Genomic DNA, 17,623 nt, shown 5'->3' on the forward strand with positions numbered 1-17,623 from the left:
CTAAATATATCATTCCTCTCCTTGTGAATATCACTGGGTTTCCACCGCATATAGATAAAACTGGACCTCTTCTCTTGGAATTCAAAGTCCCCCACAATCTGATCCTAAATACCTCATCTCCCAAGATCTCTCTACTTCCTTCTTCTCTCCTAGCCCCTCATTTGCCTGCTACTCCTTAAGCATTCTCTATACAGTTAGCCCTCCATATCCATAGCTGGAATCTGCGGGCACAAAACCTAAGGATGTGGAGGCCATCGTATTCACAGTATAAAGCCTTTTTTTTTGTTGTTGTTGTTTGTGTTTTGTTTTTTAGGGTTGCACCCGCAGCGTGGCGATTCCCAGGCTAGGGGTCCAATCGGAGTTACAGCTGCCAGGCCTACACCACAGCCACAGCAATGCCAGATCTGAGCCACATCTGCCACCCACACCACAGCTCAAAGCAATGCTAGATCCTTAACCCACTGAGCGACACCAGGGATTGAACCCGCAACCTCATACTTCCTAGTCAGATTTGTTTCCACTGCGCCACAACAGGAACTCCAAGCCATTTTTTTATAAGGGTCTTGAGCATCAGTGGGTTTGGGTATGGGGAGGGCGGGGACTCCTGGAACCAATCCTCTACAGATACCAGGGATGATTGTGCTTTCTTGTTCTGAGCTTTTACTTATTCTGTGTCAGAAATACACTTTTTCCTTCTCCACATTGGTAAACTGATGTTTTATGCTTCCTTCAAGGCCCAGGGGGAAAAAAAATCCTTATTCCTACAAGAAGTTTTCTCTAATGCTCCTAGTCAGAATCTTTATCCTCTTCCCTGTATTCCCATAGCCCTTTGACTTTTATAATAGCTCTTAGCATAGGCTGGCATGTGTTATAGTTTAGATCAGAGTTCTTAGAGAACAGAAAGACTGTTTCATTGGTGTTTGTGATTTCGCTTATGTGTAGAAACTGAAAGAACAGAACAGAAATAGTCATAGATACAAAGAACAAAATAGCGGTTGCCAGAGAGGATGGAGTGGGAGAATGGGCTAAATAGTTAAAGGAAATTAAGAGGCATGAGCTACCAGTTATAAAAAGAAGTCATTGGGGAGTTCCCACCATGGCTCAATGAACCCAACTAGGGTCCATGAGGATGCGGGTTCGATCCCTAGCCTCGCTCAGTGGGTTGGGGATCCAGTGTTGCCGTGAGCTGTGGTGTAGGTCACAGACACAGCTCAGATCCCATGTTGCTGTGGCTGTGGTGTAGACCAGCCGCTGTAACTCCGATTCCACCCCTAGCCTGGGAACCTCCATATGTGGTGGATGTGGCCCTAAAAAGCAAAAAAAAAAAACCTTTTTTTAAATAAAAAATAAGTCATAGGATGTAATATACAGAACAGGGAATATAGTCAATAAAGTAATAACTTTAAATGGTGACAGATGGTAACTAGAATTTAACGTGTTGAGCGCCTTGAAATGTATATAAAAATTGAATTACTATGTTGTACACCTGAAACTAATGTAAAGTGGTATGTCAGTCATATTTAAAAGTTTAGAAAAAAATCACTGCCCAGGGATCATGCAAAGTGTTATAGATGACGGTTGGATTGAATAACTTCTCATGTCCTTCTAACCCTGAGATTCTGTGTTTCTCCTAGTCTGTGGTTCTTATCTTAGCATCTTAGTAATTAAAAAATATGTTTCATACAATGTGAATGTACCAATATGAAAACACTTTTGATTAGTAACAACCAGAGTCGTTTTTCCTTCCTTTTTCTTCCAAATTTGTTTTTGGAAGAGAAGAGAAAACATAATGTGAAATCATCTGTTAAGCCCTATTGCCTTTGCCCCACCTGATGTTACAAAATTAGAAAAAGCTAGATACTAAGAGAGTTTCTCAGGAAGCAAAATGTGGATGTTGGTTTTATCTTATCACAGGGGTGCTATTACAAATACTCCCCAAGCTAAAAGTCTCACACACTGTAATTGACTCTGGGGAAAATAAAGGATGTAACAGGAACACAAGAGACTAACTTTAGCAGTTACCTTCAGTGGAAGCAACAGACCCTCCTTCAGTTCAAAAGGAAACTGGGTGAGGATGTCTATACATAAACAGGCAAATAATAAAGCAAATTTCAGTAGTTTGGTCCTTTATCTTGTTCCAGCCAGAATTGCTTAATTAGGTCTTCTGCCATAAGCTCTTCACAATAACCACGGCTAACCCTTTGGGATTCAAAACCATTGAAATCTCTCTTAAGAACAGATTGATATCTCTTCTCCCAGACTGAGAAAGGACTTTCTGTGAAGGCTGACACAAGGTTACTCTCTCTCCCCCAAACAGCAACTGCCCTTGTCCTAGCCAATTTTCCAGAGTTAAATGCCACTTACAGGACTTGATCACTGCTGTGGGGAAGTACTGAAAAAAGAAGATATTCCCAAATATAGGTGATCACAGAGTAAGTTTCAGATAGGTAAATGTTGGATCCAAACACTGTGCAAAGCATTTCTCTGTCCAAGCCACTTTATCTCTCAATGTCTTTGCTTCTTTCATTATCCAATATATTTCTCTTTCTTCTCTCACAGAAATTTTACTTACTACTCTGCTAAGTCTAACTATGCAGCTACCATTTAGCCTTTTTATGTCAGGATGACACTGTCTCCCCAAGCCTTCCATTGACTACATCTTTCTCCAAAGCTACCCTTTTTCGGAGGTTCATTCCCTGCCTAGATCCAGTGCCAACCAGAGAAGGTAAGAGCATCCTGGAGTTCTCTGCTGCTTCCGTCTTTATTCTTTTCTGTTTAGTCCTTTCCAGGTCCCTTCTCTCACCTGTAAGACAGGTACTCTCCCCAAAATTTGAAGGATGGGTGTGAGTAAAACTATAATCTGATTTCTGTGTCAGTGACTATTTTAAATAGACAGTTTAAACTCACTGCTTATAAGGATATTATATTTTAATGAAAACTTTTTAGTCTCATTTCTCCGACTTAGTAACTCTAATTTTTCTCATTTATATATATATGTATTGATTCCATTGTTACTCTTCTTTGGATTTTTTTCAGTTTTACGTGTCTTATTATAGAATTCAGAAAATGGCAATAGATTATGCATTTTCCAAGTATTCGAGACAATTTTGTTGTTGTTGTTGTTTTTAGGGCCGCACCCGAAGCATATGAAAGTTAGGGGTCGAATCAGAGCTGTAGCTGCTGCCCTACACCAATAGCCATGGCAACACGGGATCTGAGCCACGTCTGTGACCTACATCACAACTCATGGCAATGCTGGAGCCTTAACCCACTGAGTAAGGCTAGGGAGCGAACCTGCGTCCTCATGGATACTAGTTAGGTTCATTACCACTGAGGCATGACGGGAACTTCCTTGAGATGATTTTTGTAAATTTAAAAGATTGTGCTTTGAATTGATTTTCAAAAATAGTCAATTTTTTAAAAGCTTTCTTCATGGCCATTTGAGACATGATTGACTAGAAGTAGGCATATAATTTGGGATTGGAATTAAGCAAAACATCTTCTGAATTGCAGTCAAGCCTGTGCCCTTTGCCTCATTTAAAAAGATACCTGGGAGTTCCCGTTGTGGCGCAGTGGTTAACAAATCCGACTAGAAACCATGAGGTTGCGGGTTCGGTCCCTGCCCTTGCTCAGTGGGTTAACGATCCGGCGTTGCCGTGAGCTGTGGTGTAGGTTGCAGACGCGGCTCGGATCCCAAGTTGCTGTGGCTCTGGCATAGGCCAGTGGCTACAGCTCCAATTGGACCCCTAGCTTGGCAAACTCCATATGCCGTGGGAGTGGCCCAAGAAATAGAAAAAAAAAAAAGATAAAAAGATACCTATCCCCTGGGCGAATTGGCCATGAATAATTTTTAATGGTCAATATTATAGGTTTATAGTCAATTTGTGGTCCAACTGATGATATCCATATATTTTCAAATGTGTTTGTACTAGATGACCTTTTATATTGTCATCAAGTCACAATTCAGAAACACATTGCATCAATATCTTCACAGCCTAAGTTTGTGTAAAATGGACCAGGCAATGGTCTACTTTTTAAAAAATTACTCTGGAGTTCCCTGGTACCCCAGCATCTAAGGATATGGCATTGTGACTACTTTGACACAAGTTCGATTCCTGACTTGAGAACTTCCATATGCTGCAGACATGGCCAAAAAGGAAAAAGAAAAAGAAAGAAAGAAAAGAAAAAGAAACAAAGTATTGCTCAGTATGATAGAATACCAGGCAATGACATGAGATGAGCAACTTCACAGATTCATGGTAACAAAATTTGACTCTTGTTTGATTTTAGACCTTGCAATTATTGCTGCTACATCTAGGTATAGAAACAGAGCAACAACACCAGGTTGGAATCTTTGACAGAATGAACCATCAGGCTCTTAAAATCGTTATTTAGATCACAAAGCTCTGGCTTCAGGACACTGAGGATTAATGTTGCCAGTGAATCTTTAAAATTCCTAATGATTTAGCAATCTGAAATTACATGATTTACTAACTGTTATGCCTTACTTGTGGTAGTGATATTAAGTAAAATGCAGAAAGAAGGAGTTCTCATTGTGGCTCAGAGGTAATGAACCTGATGAATATCCATGAGGATGCAGGTTTCATCCCTGCCTCGCTCATTAAGGATCCAGCATTGCCATGAGCTGTGGTATAGGTTGCAAAGGCAGCTTGGATCTGGCGTTGCTGTGACTGTGATATAGGCCAGCAGCTGCAGCTTCTATTTGACCCCTAGCCTGGGAACTTCCATGTACCATGACTGCAGCCCTAAAAAGAAAAAAAAAATGAGAAAAGAGTACTGGGCTAAAAACTGTAAAACTTGTTTGGAGTACGTAGTTAGCACTGTACAACTATGGGGCTTCTTTGTCATTTAACTCCTCTGAAGATCAGGAGAACACTACACAGCTATAAAATACCATCATTATGCCATGAGTTCGTATCACCTTAATCCACTGAGGTTTCATCAGTGCCATGCCTTTTTTTTCCTTTGTGCCATGTTTGTGTCTTTCTCTCTCCATTCTCTCCCTCTCTCCCCTCCTTCTCTCTCACCCTGCCTCCATCCCTTCCTCAATTCATTCTCTTTCCTTTTCTCTCCCTCTCTCTCATTCTTTCTCTCTTCCTTCCATCCCTCTCCTACCCCTCATCTCTAGCTTTCCTCTCCAGTTAAGGCTTTTAGGCACCTCAAACCCACACATGGGATATTAATGAGTCAGAGTAAGTCAAGGGGTATTCACCAAATGAATACCAAGTTCATGCTTGGAGATCTATGATAATGACAGTGGCATGGGGAAGAAGGTTATGACAGATCAGAAGCAAGTTGTCCTACTAACCTTTGTGACTAAATGGGGAAGAAAAAAACTGTTAAAGAAGGAGAGAAAAACTTAGTTGCAACTGAGATAAAATCACAGCTATTACACAGGTCTACATCTCTTCCCCTCATTCCTCCCACTCTGATGGCTCTAAAATCTAAGGGTAATATTAGGGAATCCACAACACACACACGGTGCTGATTCTTGTTTTATTAAACCAGAAAGAATAGTATTTCCTATCCCCAGGAAATCTCCCCAAAGAAATAACAATTCCAAGAGAATAATTCAGAGACCAGATAATTTTCCCTAATGCAAACAAGAAAACAGTATAAAAAACAAATGAAGGAGTTCCCATCGTGACTCAGTGGTTAACAAATCTGACTAGGAACCATGAGGTTGCGGGTTTGATCCCTGGCCTTGCTCAGTGGGTTAAGGATCCGGCATTGCCATGAGCTGTGGTGTAGGTCGCAGATGCTGCTCAGATCCCGAGTTGCTGTGGCTCTGGTATAGGCTGGTGGCTATAGCTCCAATTAGACCCCTAGCCTGGGAACCTATGCCATGGATGCAGCCCTAGAAAAGACAAAAAAAAAAATTAGAAAAATGACTAGGGAATCTATGAAGTTTGGAAAATATGTTGAAAAGCAGAGACAGTCTAAAAGAGACACTGGAGAAGAAAATAGAGTAAAATGTATCCTCACCACTGCCCAGAAGAAAGATACTGTATCTGAAGGGAAGATTAAACTATTCCCTTAGGTAAGGGGACCGTGTAATTTACCAGGTATAATTCAGTGAGACCTATTGCTGGGTAAATTAACTGTGCTCCATCAGATTGCTCTGATTCAAAATACATCTAACTCCTGATTTTATTTCCAGAGGACTTGATATTAGTAAGTGGTTGCTCTGATTGGTTAACCCACCATCTCAGTCATGGGAGTGAGATCTCCCACTATAAATTAACAGATTGGTTGTTTACAAGTCATTCTCTCAGGTATTTGCATATGTGAACTGATTTCCCAATGCCTGTTCGTGAGAGACCTGACCAAATCAGGTTTCTAAATCTGCAGAGTCTGTAGTCTCCTGGTGGTGCAACAGTTTAAGGATCTGGCATTGTCACTGCTGTGGCTCAGGTCCTGGAACTTCAGCTGCCTCAGGCACAGCCCAATAAATAAAAATAAAAAATAAATCTGCAAAGTTTAACATCAGAGTTTTGTGACCCCAGAAACCTACAGCATCCCATGACAACTAAATCAGAGCAGCCACCTGAGCTCTTACAGGCCAAGACTGCTATGGGAAACAGTTATGAATTTCTCAAGGCACTTTTTTTTAATTAAATTTTATTTTTTTATTACTCAAATGAATTTATCACATCTGCAGTTGTATAATGATGATCACAATCCAATTTCACAGGATTCCATCCCACAACCCAAGAACATCCTCCCACCTCCCAAAATGTCTCCTTCAGAGACCATAAGTTTTTCAATGTCTGTGAGTCAGCATCTGTTCTGCAAAGAAGTTCCGTCTGTCCTTTTTTCAGATTCCACATGTCAGTAAAAGCACTGGATGTTGGTGTCTCATTGTGTGGCTGACTTCACTTAGCATGATAATTTCTAGGTCCATCCATGTTGCTAAAAATGCTGGTATTTCATTCCTTTTAATGGCTGAGTAATAGTCCATTGTGTATATGTACCACATCTTCTAGATCCACTCCTCTGTTGATGGACATTTAGGTTGTTTCCATGTCTTGGCTATTGCAAAGAGTGCTGCAATGAACATCGGAATACATGTGTCTTTGCGAGTCGTGGTTTTCTCTGGATAGATATCTAGGAGTGGGATTGCTGGATCAAATGATAGTTCTATGTTTAGTTTTCTGAGGAATTGCCATACTGTTTTCCACAGTGGTGCACCAATTTACAATCCCACCAACAGTGTAATAGGGTTCCTTTTTATCCACACCCTCTCTAGCACTTCTTGTTTGTAGACTTTTTTATGCTGGCCATTCTGGCTGGTGTAAGGTGGTACCTCATAGTGGTTTTGATTTGCATTTCTCTAATAATGAGTGATGTTGAAAATGTGTTTTTTTGGCCATCTGTATGTCATCTTTGGAGAATTGTCTGTTTAGGTCTTCTGCGCCATTTTTTGGTATGGTGCTGCAAAAGGTATTTATAAATTTTGGAGATTAACCCCAGTCAGTTGATTCATTTGCAAAGATTTTCCCCCATTCTGTGGGTTGTCTTTTCGTTTTATTTAGAGTTTCCTTTGCTGTGCAGAAACTTTTAAATTTGAGTAGTTCCCATTTGCTTATTTTTGTTTTTATTGTCAATACTCTAAGAGGTGAGTCTGAGAAGATGTTGCTGTCATTTATGTCAGAGAGTGTTTGGCCTATGTTTTCCTCTAAGAGTTTTATAGTGTCTGGTCTTATATCTAGGTCTTTAATCCATTTGGAGTTTATTTTTGTGTGTGGTGTTAGGGAGTGTTCTAATCTCATTCTTTTCCATGTGGCTGTCCAGTTTTCCCAACACCACTTATTGAACAAGCTGTCCTTTCTCCATTGTATATTCTTGCCTCCTTTGTCATAGATTAGTTGGCTGTAGGTGTGTGGGTGTAATTCTGGGCTTTCTATCCTGTTCCACTGATGTATATTTCTGTCTTTGTGCCAGTACCATATGATTTTGATCACTGTTGCTTTGTGGTATAGTCCGAAGTCCAGGAGCCTGATTCCTCCAGCTCCATTTTTCTTTTTCAGGATGTCTTTGGCTATTCTGGGTCTTTTGTGCTTCCAAACAAACTTTAAAATATTTTGTTCAAGTTCTGTGAAAAATGTCCTTGGTCATTTGATAGGGATTGCATTGAATCTGTAGATTGCTTTAGGTAGTATAGTCATTTTGATAATATTAACTTTTCCAATCCACGAGCATGGTATATCTTTCCATCTATTTGTATCATCTTTGAATTCTTTCATCAGTGTCTTATAGTTTTCAGAGTACAGGTTTTTTGTCTCTTCAGGTAGGTTTACCCCTAGATATTTTATTCTTTTGGATGCGATGGTAAATGGGGTTGCTTCCCTAATTTCTTTCTGATCTTTCATTGTTAGTGTAGAGAAATGCCATCGATTTCTGTGTATTAATTTTGTATCCTGTGACTTTGCCAAATTTGTGGATGAGCTCTAACGGTTTTCTGGTAGAGTCTTTAGGATTCTCTAGGTATAGTATCATGTCATCTGCAAATAGCGATAGTTTTACTTCTTCCTTTCCAATTTGGGTTCCTTTTATCTCTTTGACTTCTCTGATTGCTGTGGCTAGGACTTCCAAAACCATGTTGAAGAGTAGTGGCAAGAGCGGACATCCTTGTCTTGTTCCTGATCTCAGCAGGAATTCTTTCAGCTTTTCACCATTGAGAATGATGTTTGCTGTGGGTTTGTCATATATGGCCTTTATCATGTTGAGGTAGGTTCCCGTTATGCCCACTTTCTGAAGGGTTTTTATCAGAAATGGGTGTTGGATTTTGTCAAAGGCTATTTCCGCATCTATTGAGAGGTTCATGTGGTTTTTATTCTTCAGTTTTTTTGTTTTTTTTTTTTTTTTTGTCTTTTGTCTTTTGTTGTTGTTGTTGTTGTTGCTATTTCTTGGGCCGCTCCCGCGGCATGTGGAGGTTCCCAGGCTAGGGGTCGAATCGGAGCTGTAGCCACCGGCCTACGCCAGAGCCACAGCAACGCGGGATCCGAGCCGCGTCTGCAACCTACACCACAGCTCACGGCAACGCCGGATCGTCAACCCACTGAGCAAGGGCAGGGACTGAACCCACAACCTCATGGTTCCTAGTCGGATTCATTAACCACTGCGCCACGACGGGAACTCCATTATTCTTCAGTTTTTTAATGTGGTGTATCACACTGATGGATTTGCAGATATTGAAGAACCCTTGCATCCCTGGGATAAATCCCACTTGATTACGATGTATAATCCTTTTAATGTATTGTTGGACACGGTTTGCTAGTATTTTGTTGAGGATTTTTGCATCAATGTTCATCAGTGAAATTGGCCTGTAGTTTTCTTTTTTTGTGGAATCTTTGTTTGGTTTTGGTACCAGGGTGATGGTGGCCTCATAGAATGAGTTTGGGAGTATCCCTTCCCCTGCAAATTTTTGGAATAGTTTCAGAAGGATAGGTGTTAGCTCTTCTGTAAATGTTTGATAGAATTCGCCTGTGAAGCCATCTGGTCTTGGACTTTTGTTTGTTGGAAGATTTTTTTTTAATTTAATTTTTTTTTACAGAATAAAATACATATATTTAAACACAATTACATTACACAGATTATTATATCACAGATCTTAAGAAACAGATTAAGTGACTCCCACTGGAGAAGTGGAATGGAAAATATGCTGAGACAAATAGGAAATTTATTCTATACTTTATCCCACTTTGTATGACTTACATCTTTATTATTTAGTATTATCTATTACATTTCAATTTTTCTTTAAATATTAGCATTATGTTAAAATTGTGTATATTATGCAACTACAATTTATAAATAAGAAAGACTTATGTTCCATTAAATATTTTATATAGCATAATAAAAAGAATAACTGGTAAGAATAACAAAAATAATACACCCCCTGAAAATAAGTAAAATATAAAATGCATAAATTGATTAAAAAACAGTGTAACTATATAAATATGTCCTCACAATTTGTTACATCTTGTTGATTCTTCAATAAAGGCATTACACCTTTCTAGGTGATGTGATAAACAAGACATTATAGACCTTACATTGTACCATGGAGAGAAATGGTTATTAATAATACAGTTGTAGAACTGTATTATTTAATTGTACAGGTGCATTATTTAATTATAATTATCATAAATTCTTTGATGGAGAGGAAATCAGAATTAGATCTAAGAAGACCAGCATTCCAAGAGTGATGTCAAATGACCCCCTTCATGGTGGATTATGCACTTATTTACTATGAGATATATTTATTCTCCAGAGAATCCTTGCTTGTATATCAATTGTAAATTTTTGGTTTGCAATTATTCTGAAGTTTTGATATAAGAGTCTATATGTATATGAGATTGTTTTAAGTTGTTGTTCTCTTAATTGCAAGTTCATCTCCCATGTCCTGCATTAGCACCCAGCTCTTCTAATGATTTCCGATTCTGGTGGTATAATTGCGCATGGATGATTTTGTATCTTTACTGTATGAATACCTTTACTGGTGAGCTTTGTCATTTGTGGAATTTTTATTTCCTGCTGCTGTCTTTTCTTTTCTGCCTAGAGAAGTTCCTTTAGTATTTGTTGTAAGGCTGGTTTAGTGTTGCTGAATTCTCTCAGCTGTTGCTTATCTGTGAAGGTTTTGATTTCTCCTTCAAATCTGAATGAGAGCCTTGCTGGGTAAAGTAATCTTGGTTGGAGGTTTTTTCCTTTCATCACGTTAAGTATATCATGCCACTCCCTTCTGGCCTGCAGAGTTTCTGCTGAAAAATCTGCTGATAACCTTATTGGGGTTCCCTTGTATGTTACTTGTTTCTTTTCCCTAGCTGCTTCCAAGATTTTCTCTTTGTCTTTAATTTTGGTCAGTTTGATTAATATGTGTCTCAGTGTATTCCTCCTTGGGTTTATTTTATATGGTACTCATTGTGCTTCCTGGATTTGAATGAGTGGTTCCTTTCCCCTGTTAGGGAAGTTTTCAGCTATTATCTCTTGGAATATTTTTTCTGTCCCCTTCTCTCTCTCTTCTCCTTCTGGCACCCCTATAATATGGGTGTTCGTGTGCTTCATGTTGTCCCAGAGTTCTCTGAGACTTTCTTCACTTGTTTTCAATCTTCTTTCTCTTTTCTGTTCTGCATCCGTCATTCCCACTAATCTGTCCTCCACCTTGCTTATTTGTTCTTCTGCCTCCTGTATTCTGCTGTTAGCTGCTTCTAGTGAATTTCTTATTTCAGTTATTGTATTTTGCATCTCTTCTTGTTTAAGTTTGATGTCTTGTATCTCTTTGCTTAGTGTTTCCTGTAAGTTATCCATCTTTGCCTCTAGTTTATTTCCAATGTCTTGCATCATCTTCAGCATCAACAATCTAAAGTCTTTTTCCTGGAGGCTAAGAATCTCCTCATCACTTAGCTGATTTCCTGGGGTTTTTCCTTTCTCCCTCATCTGAGTTATAGTTCTCTGTCTCTTCATTTTTATAGGCTTTTGGTGTGGTGGCCTTTTTATAGATAATAGGGTTGTAGCCTCTCTTACTTCTGGTGTCTGCCCCCTTGTGGCTGAAGTCAGTATGGGGGCTTGCTGTAAGCTTCCTGATGGGAGGGGCTGATGCCTGCCCACTGGTAGGTGGAGCTGATTCTAATCCCTCTGGGTGGGTGGGGATTAGTCTCTGGATGGGATTAGAGGGAGCTGTGTGCCTGAGGGGTCTTTAGGCAGCCTGCTTACTGAGGGGTGTGGCTGTGAGCCCACATGGATTGTTGTTTGCCCTGGGGCTTCTCAGTGCTGACTAACTGTTCCCAAAATGGCCACCTCCAGAGAAAGGCAGCTGCTGAATATTCCTGAGAGCTTTGCTTCCAATGTTCTTCCCTCACAACAAGCCACATTCACCCCTGGTTTCCAAGGATGTCCTCCAAGAGCTGCAGTCAGGTTTGACCCAGATTCCTATGGAGACTTTGCTTTGCCTTGGGACCCAGTGCACATGAAAGTCTGTGTGCGCCTTTTAAGAATGGGCTGTCCATTTCCCCCAGTCCTGTGGAGCTCCTGCACACAAGCCCCAGTGGCCTTCAATGCCAGATGCTCCAGGGGCTCTTTCTCCCAGGGCTAGATCCCCACACGTGGCAGTTTGATGTGGGGCTCAGAACTCTCACTCCTGTAGGTGAGTCTCTGTGAACCAGTTAGTTTCCAGCCTGTGGGGCTTCCCACCCAGGAAGTATGGGGTTGTTTACATCACATAATCACCCCTCCTCCCTCTTGATGTGGCCTCCTCTTTGTCTTCTGGAGTAGGATATCTTCTTTAAGGTTTCCGGTCCATTTGGCTGAAGATTGCTCAGACTTTAGTTGTGAATTTTGTTGTTTTTAGGAGAAAAGTTGAGCTCCAGTCCTTCTATTCTGCCATCTTAATCCCGTCTCTCTCAAGGCACTTGTGTGAGAACCTAAACCCTCTGCACTTTCTCAGCTTGGGAAGTGGGGAGAGGAGGCTAGTGTCTGTAGCCATGGCATCTGGAAGACTTCTGTGGTCAATTTTTTGAAGTTCAACTATCACTGCTTTCTTGCAACTAAAATATTTTAAAAATCAATACTGCTATTCCACTCACTTGAAAAAGGATAACATGACATGGAGTAGAAGGATTCCCTGCTTCTTTTTTATGTTCTATAAAAGATGGTTAAATAATGAGGGCTAACCTTTGATAGAGCATAGATAAGGTAGATTTAAAGTTAAGCATTCAACGTAAAAATTTTGAGCATAATTGTCCATTATTCGTCACTACTTGTCAGAACTGGAACTGGAGTTTCATTCCCTATCCTAGTAACCTCAATAAGGAAAGAAAACCCAGAGGAGATGTGAAACTTGTTAAAAACCAAAAGGCAAGCTAATGACCCAGATGCATTTAATATTAACATTTAGGGTTTTCTTTCAGCAGTAGGATCATCTGTCCATGAGGTCTTACTCAAGAGTTACAAGTTCCCTGCTCTTTGCTTTCACTTGACCCAGAGCACAAGAGTGAAGGTGGGAGGGAATCATTAATCAGATAGCTCCTAACATTCTCATGTTTTCACATTCTGTGTTTTAAGTTTTATTGAAGTATAGTTGATTTACAATGTTTGTGATAATTTCTGCTGTACAACAGAGTGATTCAGTTATACATGTACACACATCCATCCTCTTTCAGATTCTTTTCCCACACAGATCATCACAGAATATTGGGTAGAGTTCTCTGTGCTATACAGCAGGTTCCTATTGGCCAATCATTCTATATACCTCAGTGTGCATATGCCAATCCCAACCCCCAGTCCATCCCCCCATCCCACCCCGCAACTTGTACCCTTTGGTAAACCATAAGTTTTTCAAAGTCTGTGAGTCTGTTTCTATTTTCTAAATAAGTTCATTTGTATCCTTTTTTTAAGATTCTACATATAAGTGAAACCATATGACTTTTGTCTTTCACTGTCTGACTAACTGTACTTAGTATGATAATTTCTGGGTCCATGCATGTTACTGAAAATGGCATTTTTCATTCTTTTTAATGGCTGAGTAATATTCCATCGTACATATGTACCACATCTTCTTTATCAATTCCTCTGTCAATGGACATTTGGGTTACCTCCATGTCTTGGCCATTGTAAATAGTGCTTCAATAAACTTTGGGGTGCATATTTCCTTTTAAATTATGGTTTAGGTACCCAGGAGTGGGATTGCTGGATCATATGGTAGTTCTATTTTCAGTTTTTTTAAGAAACTCCATATTATTTTCCACAGAGGTTATACCAATTGACATTCCCACCAACAGTGTAAGAGGATCCCCTTTTCTCTGCACCCTCTCTAGCGCTTACTGTTTGAGGACTTTTTGATGATGGCCATTCTGGCTAGTGTAAGGTGGTATCTCATAGTAGTTTTGACTTGCATTTCTCTAATAATTAGTGATGTTGAGCATCTTTTCATGTGGTTCTGGCCATCTGTATGTTTTCTCAGAAGAAATATCTATTTAGATCTTCTGACCATATTTTGATTGGGTTGTTTCGGTTTTTTGGGTTTTTTTTGTTTGTTTGTTTTTGTTTTTGTTTTTGTTTTTTGATATGGAGTACCAGGAGGTGTTTGTAGAGTTTGGAGATCAATCCCTTATCAGTCATTTCTTTGCAAATATTTTCTCCCATTCCGCCCATTCTGTGGGTCATCTTTTCATTTTGTTTATGGTTTCCTTTTCTGTGCAAAAAAAATTGAAGTTAAATTAAGTTCCACTTGCTTATTTTTGTTTTTATTTTCATTATTCTAGGAGGTGCATCTGAGAAGATATTGCTGAAGTTTATGTCAGAGAATGTTTGGCCTATGTTTTCCTCTAAGAGTTTTATAGTGTCTGGTCATACATTTAGGTCTTAAATCTGTTCTGAGTTTATTTTTGTGTATGGTGTTAGAGAGTGTTCTAATTTCATTTTTTCTGTGTAGCTGTCCAGTTTTCCTGGCACCACTTACTGAGGACTGTCTTTTCTCCATTGAATATTCTTTCCTCCTTTATCATAGATTAGCTGACCATCTGACATTCTCTGTTAATCTCACTCTCTTCTGAGTGCTGTGAATCACTCCTGAGCAAAATCAACCAACTCCTATCAATTTTTTTAACATCATTTCAAGCCATGAATTTAGATTATTAAAGAGTCCTACAATTAGGGAAAGTTTTTAAAACTCATTTAATCCAACACTTTTAATTCAGGTGGGGAAGTGTCAATCACGAAGTTAAACTAAAAAGTAAATCTCCCACATTGAAAGTCATCCTTTCTCTTCTACCCATGCTCTCATCCTGTTCCTCTCACCCTCTCCAGTCATCCTTGCTTTTTCTTTCATCTCTGACATCTCCCTGTGGTCATGTCTCTTTGTTTCCTTCTCTCTTCTCTTTATTTACCATGTCCCAAGGCTAAATTATCATATACGAAGAATCTGAAATACATAGCACCCAGGTACCAATCACAACTTTTCTTATGTGTTTACACCCTCATAGGCATTCTTTAAACAATTTGGAGAGTAGACCTGTATAGTTTCAAGCATTGTCACATACAAGTAACCATTTAATCAAAATTCTATTCCATTTTCTTTACCTCAAAGGGAGAAAAGGAATTTTCTTGTTTCCTTTTTGCATACTCCCCACTCTATGTAAGTTCATGTCCTAGGAGAGATAAGAATAAGCCAGTGGCCTCTGGAAGTTTCTGAACTGGCAGAGCATCTAGCAAAACAGATGTCCTTTCCCACACATATTGTTTCCAATAAACCCTTCATCTTTGGTCAAAGTGTTCCAAGTGCAAACACCTAGGAGAAAACTTTCTCTATAAAGATCCACAGAGTAAATATTTTAGGCTTTGCAGTCCAGACGTAGGTATGTAATGCTGTCATCATAGCACCAAAGCAGCCACAGACAATATGTAAATGAGCATGGCTGTGTTCCAATGAAACTTTATTTACATACAGGCAACCCCTCCCGTAGAACCTACTTTCTCCCGTTTGTCATCCCTCCACATAAGAGAGAACTTCTCTGCACTGTCCCTGGTTTTATTATCTGTCTCTCTCTCGAGTTCCTCCTCCCTTCCCTCTCACCTCTGTGCTAACTCCTTCCTCTTTTGTCCATTCTCTAGGTAAGTTCTCTCCAGAGGATGGAAAGAGTCAATAGCACATTGTTGACTGAGTTCTTTCTGACGGGAATTCCCTACCCACCCCAGCTAAGGACATTTCTTTTTGTGTTCTTCTTGCTCATCTACGTCCTGACCCAGCTGGGGAACCTGCTCATTCTAATCACTGTCTGGGTAGACCCGCAGCTCCATGCCCGTCCCATGTACATCTTCCTTGGTGTTCTCTCCATCATCGACATGGGCATCTCTTCCATCATCGTCCCTCGCCTCATGATGAACTTCACTTTAGACATCAAGCCCATCCCATTTGCTGGCTGTGTTGCTCAACTCTATTTCTATCACTTTTTGGGCAGCACCCAGTGTTTCCTCTACACCCTGATGGCCTACGATAGGTACCTGGCTATATGCCAGCCTCTGCGCTACCCTGTTCTCATGAATGCTAAGCTGAGTTCCTTGCTTGTGGCTGGAGCTTGGGTGGCAGGATCCCTCCATGGGGCTCTTCAGGCCATCCTAACCTTCCGTCTGCCCTACTGTGGGCCCAACCAGGTAAATTACTTCTTCTGTGACATCCCCGCAGTTTTGAGGCTTGCCTGTGCTGATACAACAGTCAATGAGCTGGTGACCTTTGTGGACATTGGGGTGGTGGTTGCCAGTTGCTTCTCCCTGATCCTCCTCTCCTATGTACAGATTATTCAGGCCATCCTGAGAATCCGTACAGCTGACGGGCGACGCCGGGCCTTTTCAACCTGTGGAGCCCATGTAATCGTGGTAACCGTGTACTATGTGCCCTGTGCCTTCATCTACTTAAGGCCTGAAACCAACAGCCCCCTGGATGGAGCAGCTGCCCTATTCCCCACAGCCATCACTCCTTTCCTCAACCCCCTCATCTATACTCTGCGAAACCAGGAGGTGAAACTGGCTCTGAAAAGAATGATAGGAGGCCCTAGGACTAAAAGTGAGGTTTGAAAGTGTCTGTCCCCCAATGGGGAAGCCTTCACATTGACAGTTCATTTTAATGTTTAGCTTTCAGTGAATTTTTTTCTTCTTTTTCTCTTTTACATAGCTACGTAACATCAGTACAAGATCAAACATAGTTAAAAGCAAAACACTCTCTAGGGGCTCCTTAGTGCCTCCTTCAGATAAACAACCATCAGCTGCTCCTGAGTAGCAAGTGAGACTAAGGTCATCAGATGGTAGCCTGGTAAATTTAGACATCCAGAGGACTGGCATACCAAAGGCATCCAGTGGGCTATAGGCACATTGCTCAAGCCCTTATAAGAGGAGTTCTTTTGCTAGGAGAAGGTTCTTCAGTTCTGTTCCAACTGGACATATGCCCTAGGAGCTGGTGCTAGAAAAGAAACTATAGATGCCCTGCTGTGTGCATCTTTACAGGCCTGACTTGGAGGACTTACTTAGGCCACTATGGGATGTGAACTAAAGTATTTACTCTACCTTGCCCACTGAAGAAATAAACCTTTTCTTAAACTGGTACTTTCACAAACCAAACCAAATTAAATAAGCCAAAAAAAGAAGATATAATAGAGTCTCTCCAAATGTCTCAATAACAAATTCTCCTATGCCAAAAAAATAAAACTCATATTTCGCATTAAAAGAAAATAGGGCAATTCTGAGCTCCTGGTGGCTCAGCGGGTTAAAAATCTAGCATTGTTACTGCTATGGCTCTGGTTATTGCTGGGGCGTGAGTTCGATTTCTGACCCAGAAAATTTCACGTGCTGTCATGACTGTGGCAAAAAAAGGAAGGAAGATAAAAAGGGAAGAAAAAAAGAAATAGAAAATAAATAGGACAATTAGAGTTCCCGTCATGGCTCAGCAGTGAGAAACCCAAATAGTATCCATGAGGACGCAGATTCTATCCCTGGCCTCGCTCAGTGGGTTAAAGGATCCTGCGTTGCTTTGAGCTGTGGTGTAGGTTTCAGATGCAGCTCAGATACTCTATTGCTGTGGCTGTGGTGTAGGCCAGCTCTGATTTGACACCTAGCCTGG

At 40.4% G+C, this 17,623-nt stretch overlaps 2 protein-coding genes across 5 annotated transcripts in view; both read left to right on the forward strand.

Moving 5' to 3' along the window:
* Positions 1-17,623, forward strand: part of LOC100518203 (olfactory receptor 10G2-like) — an 86,624-nt gene that overhangs the window by 24,892 nt on the left and 44,109 nt on the right. Inside the window, exon 3 of one of the 4 annotated variants that reach the window (XM_084969333.1) lies at positions 16,306-17,405. The exons of the other annotated variants lie outside the window; for them this stretch is intronic. Within the exon in view, the coding sequence (XP_084825459.1) occupies positions 16,306-16,340 (35 nt within the window). The 3' untranslated portion in view covers positions 16,341-17,405. Of the gene's footprint in view, positions 1-16,305; positions 17,406-17,623 lie in introns of those variants that run through there. 4 annotated transcript variants of the gene reach the window in all.
* Positions 15,643-16,584, forward strand: OR10G3 (olfactory receptor family 10 subfamily G member 3). Its single transcript, XM_003128578.5, has one exon. It carries the CDS (start codon positions 15,643-15,645, stop codon positions 16,582-16,584), a length of 942 nt encoding a protein of 313 aa, XP_003128626.1.

Source organism: Sus scrofa, chromosome 7 (genome assembly GCF_054392235.1).
Source record: "Sus scrofa isolate SSC_HxYL_T2T_F1_AM1 chromosome 7, Sscrofa_HxYL_maternal_Yorkshire_Landrace_v2.0, whole genome shotgun sequence".
In the NCBI taxonomy this organism is placed as follows: domain Eukaryota; kingdom Metazoa; phylum Chordata; class Mammalia; order Artiodactyla; family Suidae; genus Sus; species Sus scrofa.

What these genes read in the sequence shown, in the direction of transcription:
- OR10G3 (XM_003128578.5), top strand. Translation starts at nt 15,643, where the DNA reads ATGGAAAGAGTCAATAGCACATTGTTGACTGAGTTCTTTCTGACGGGA.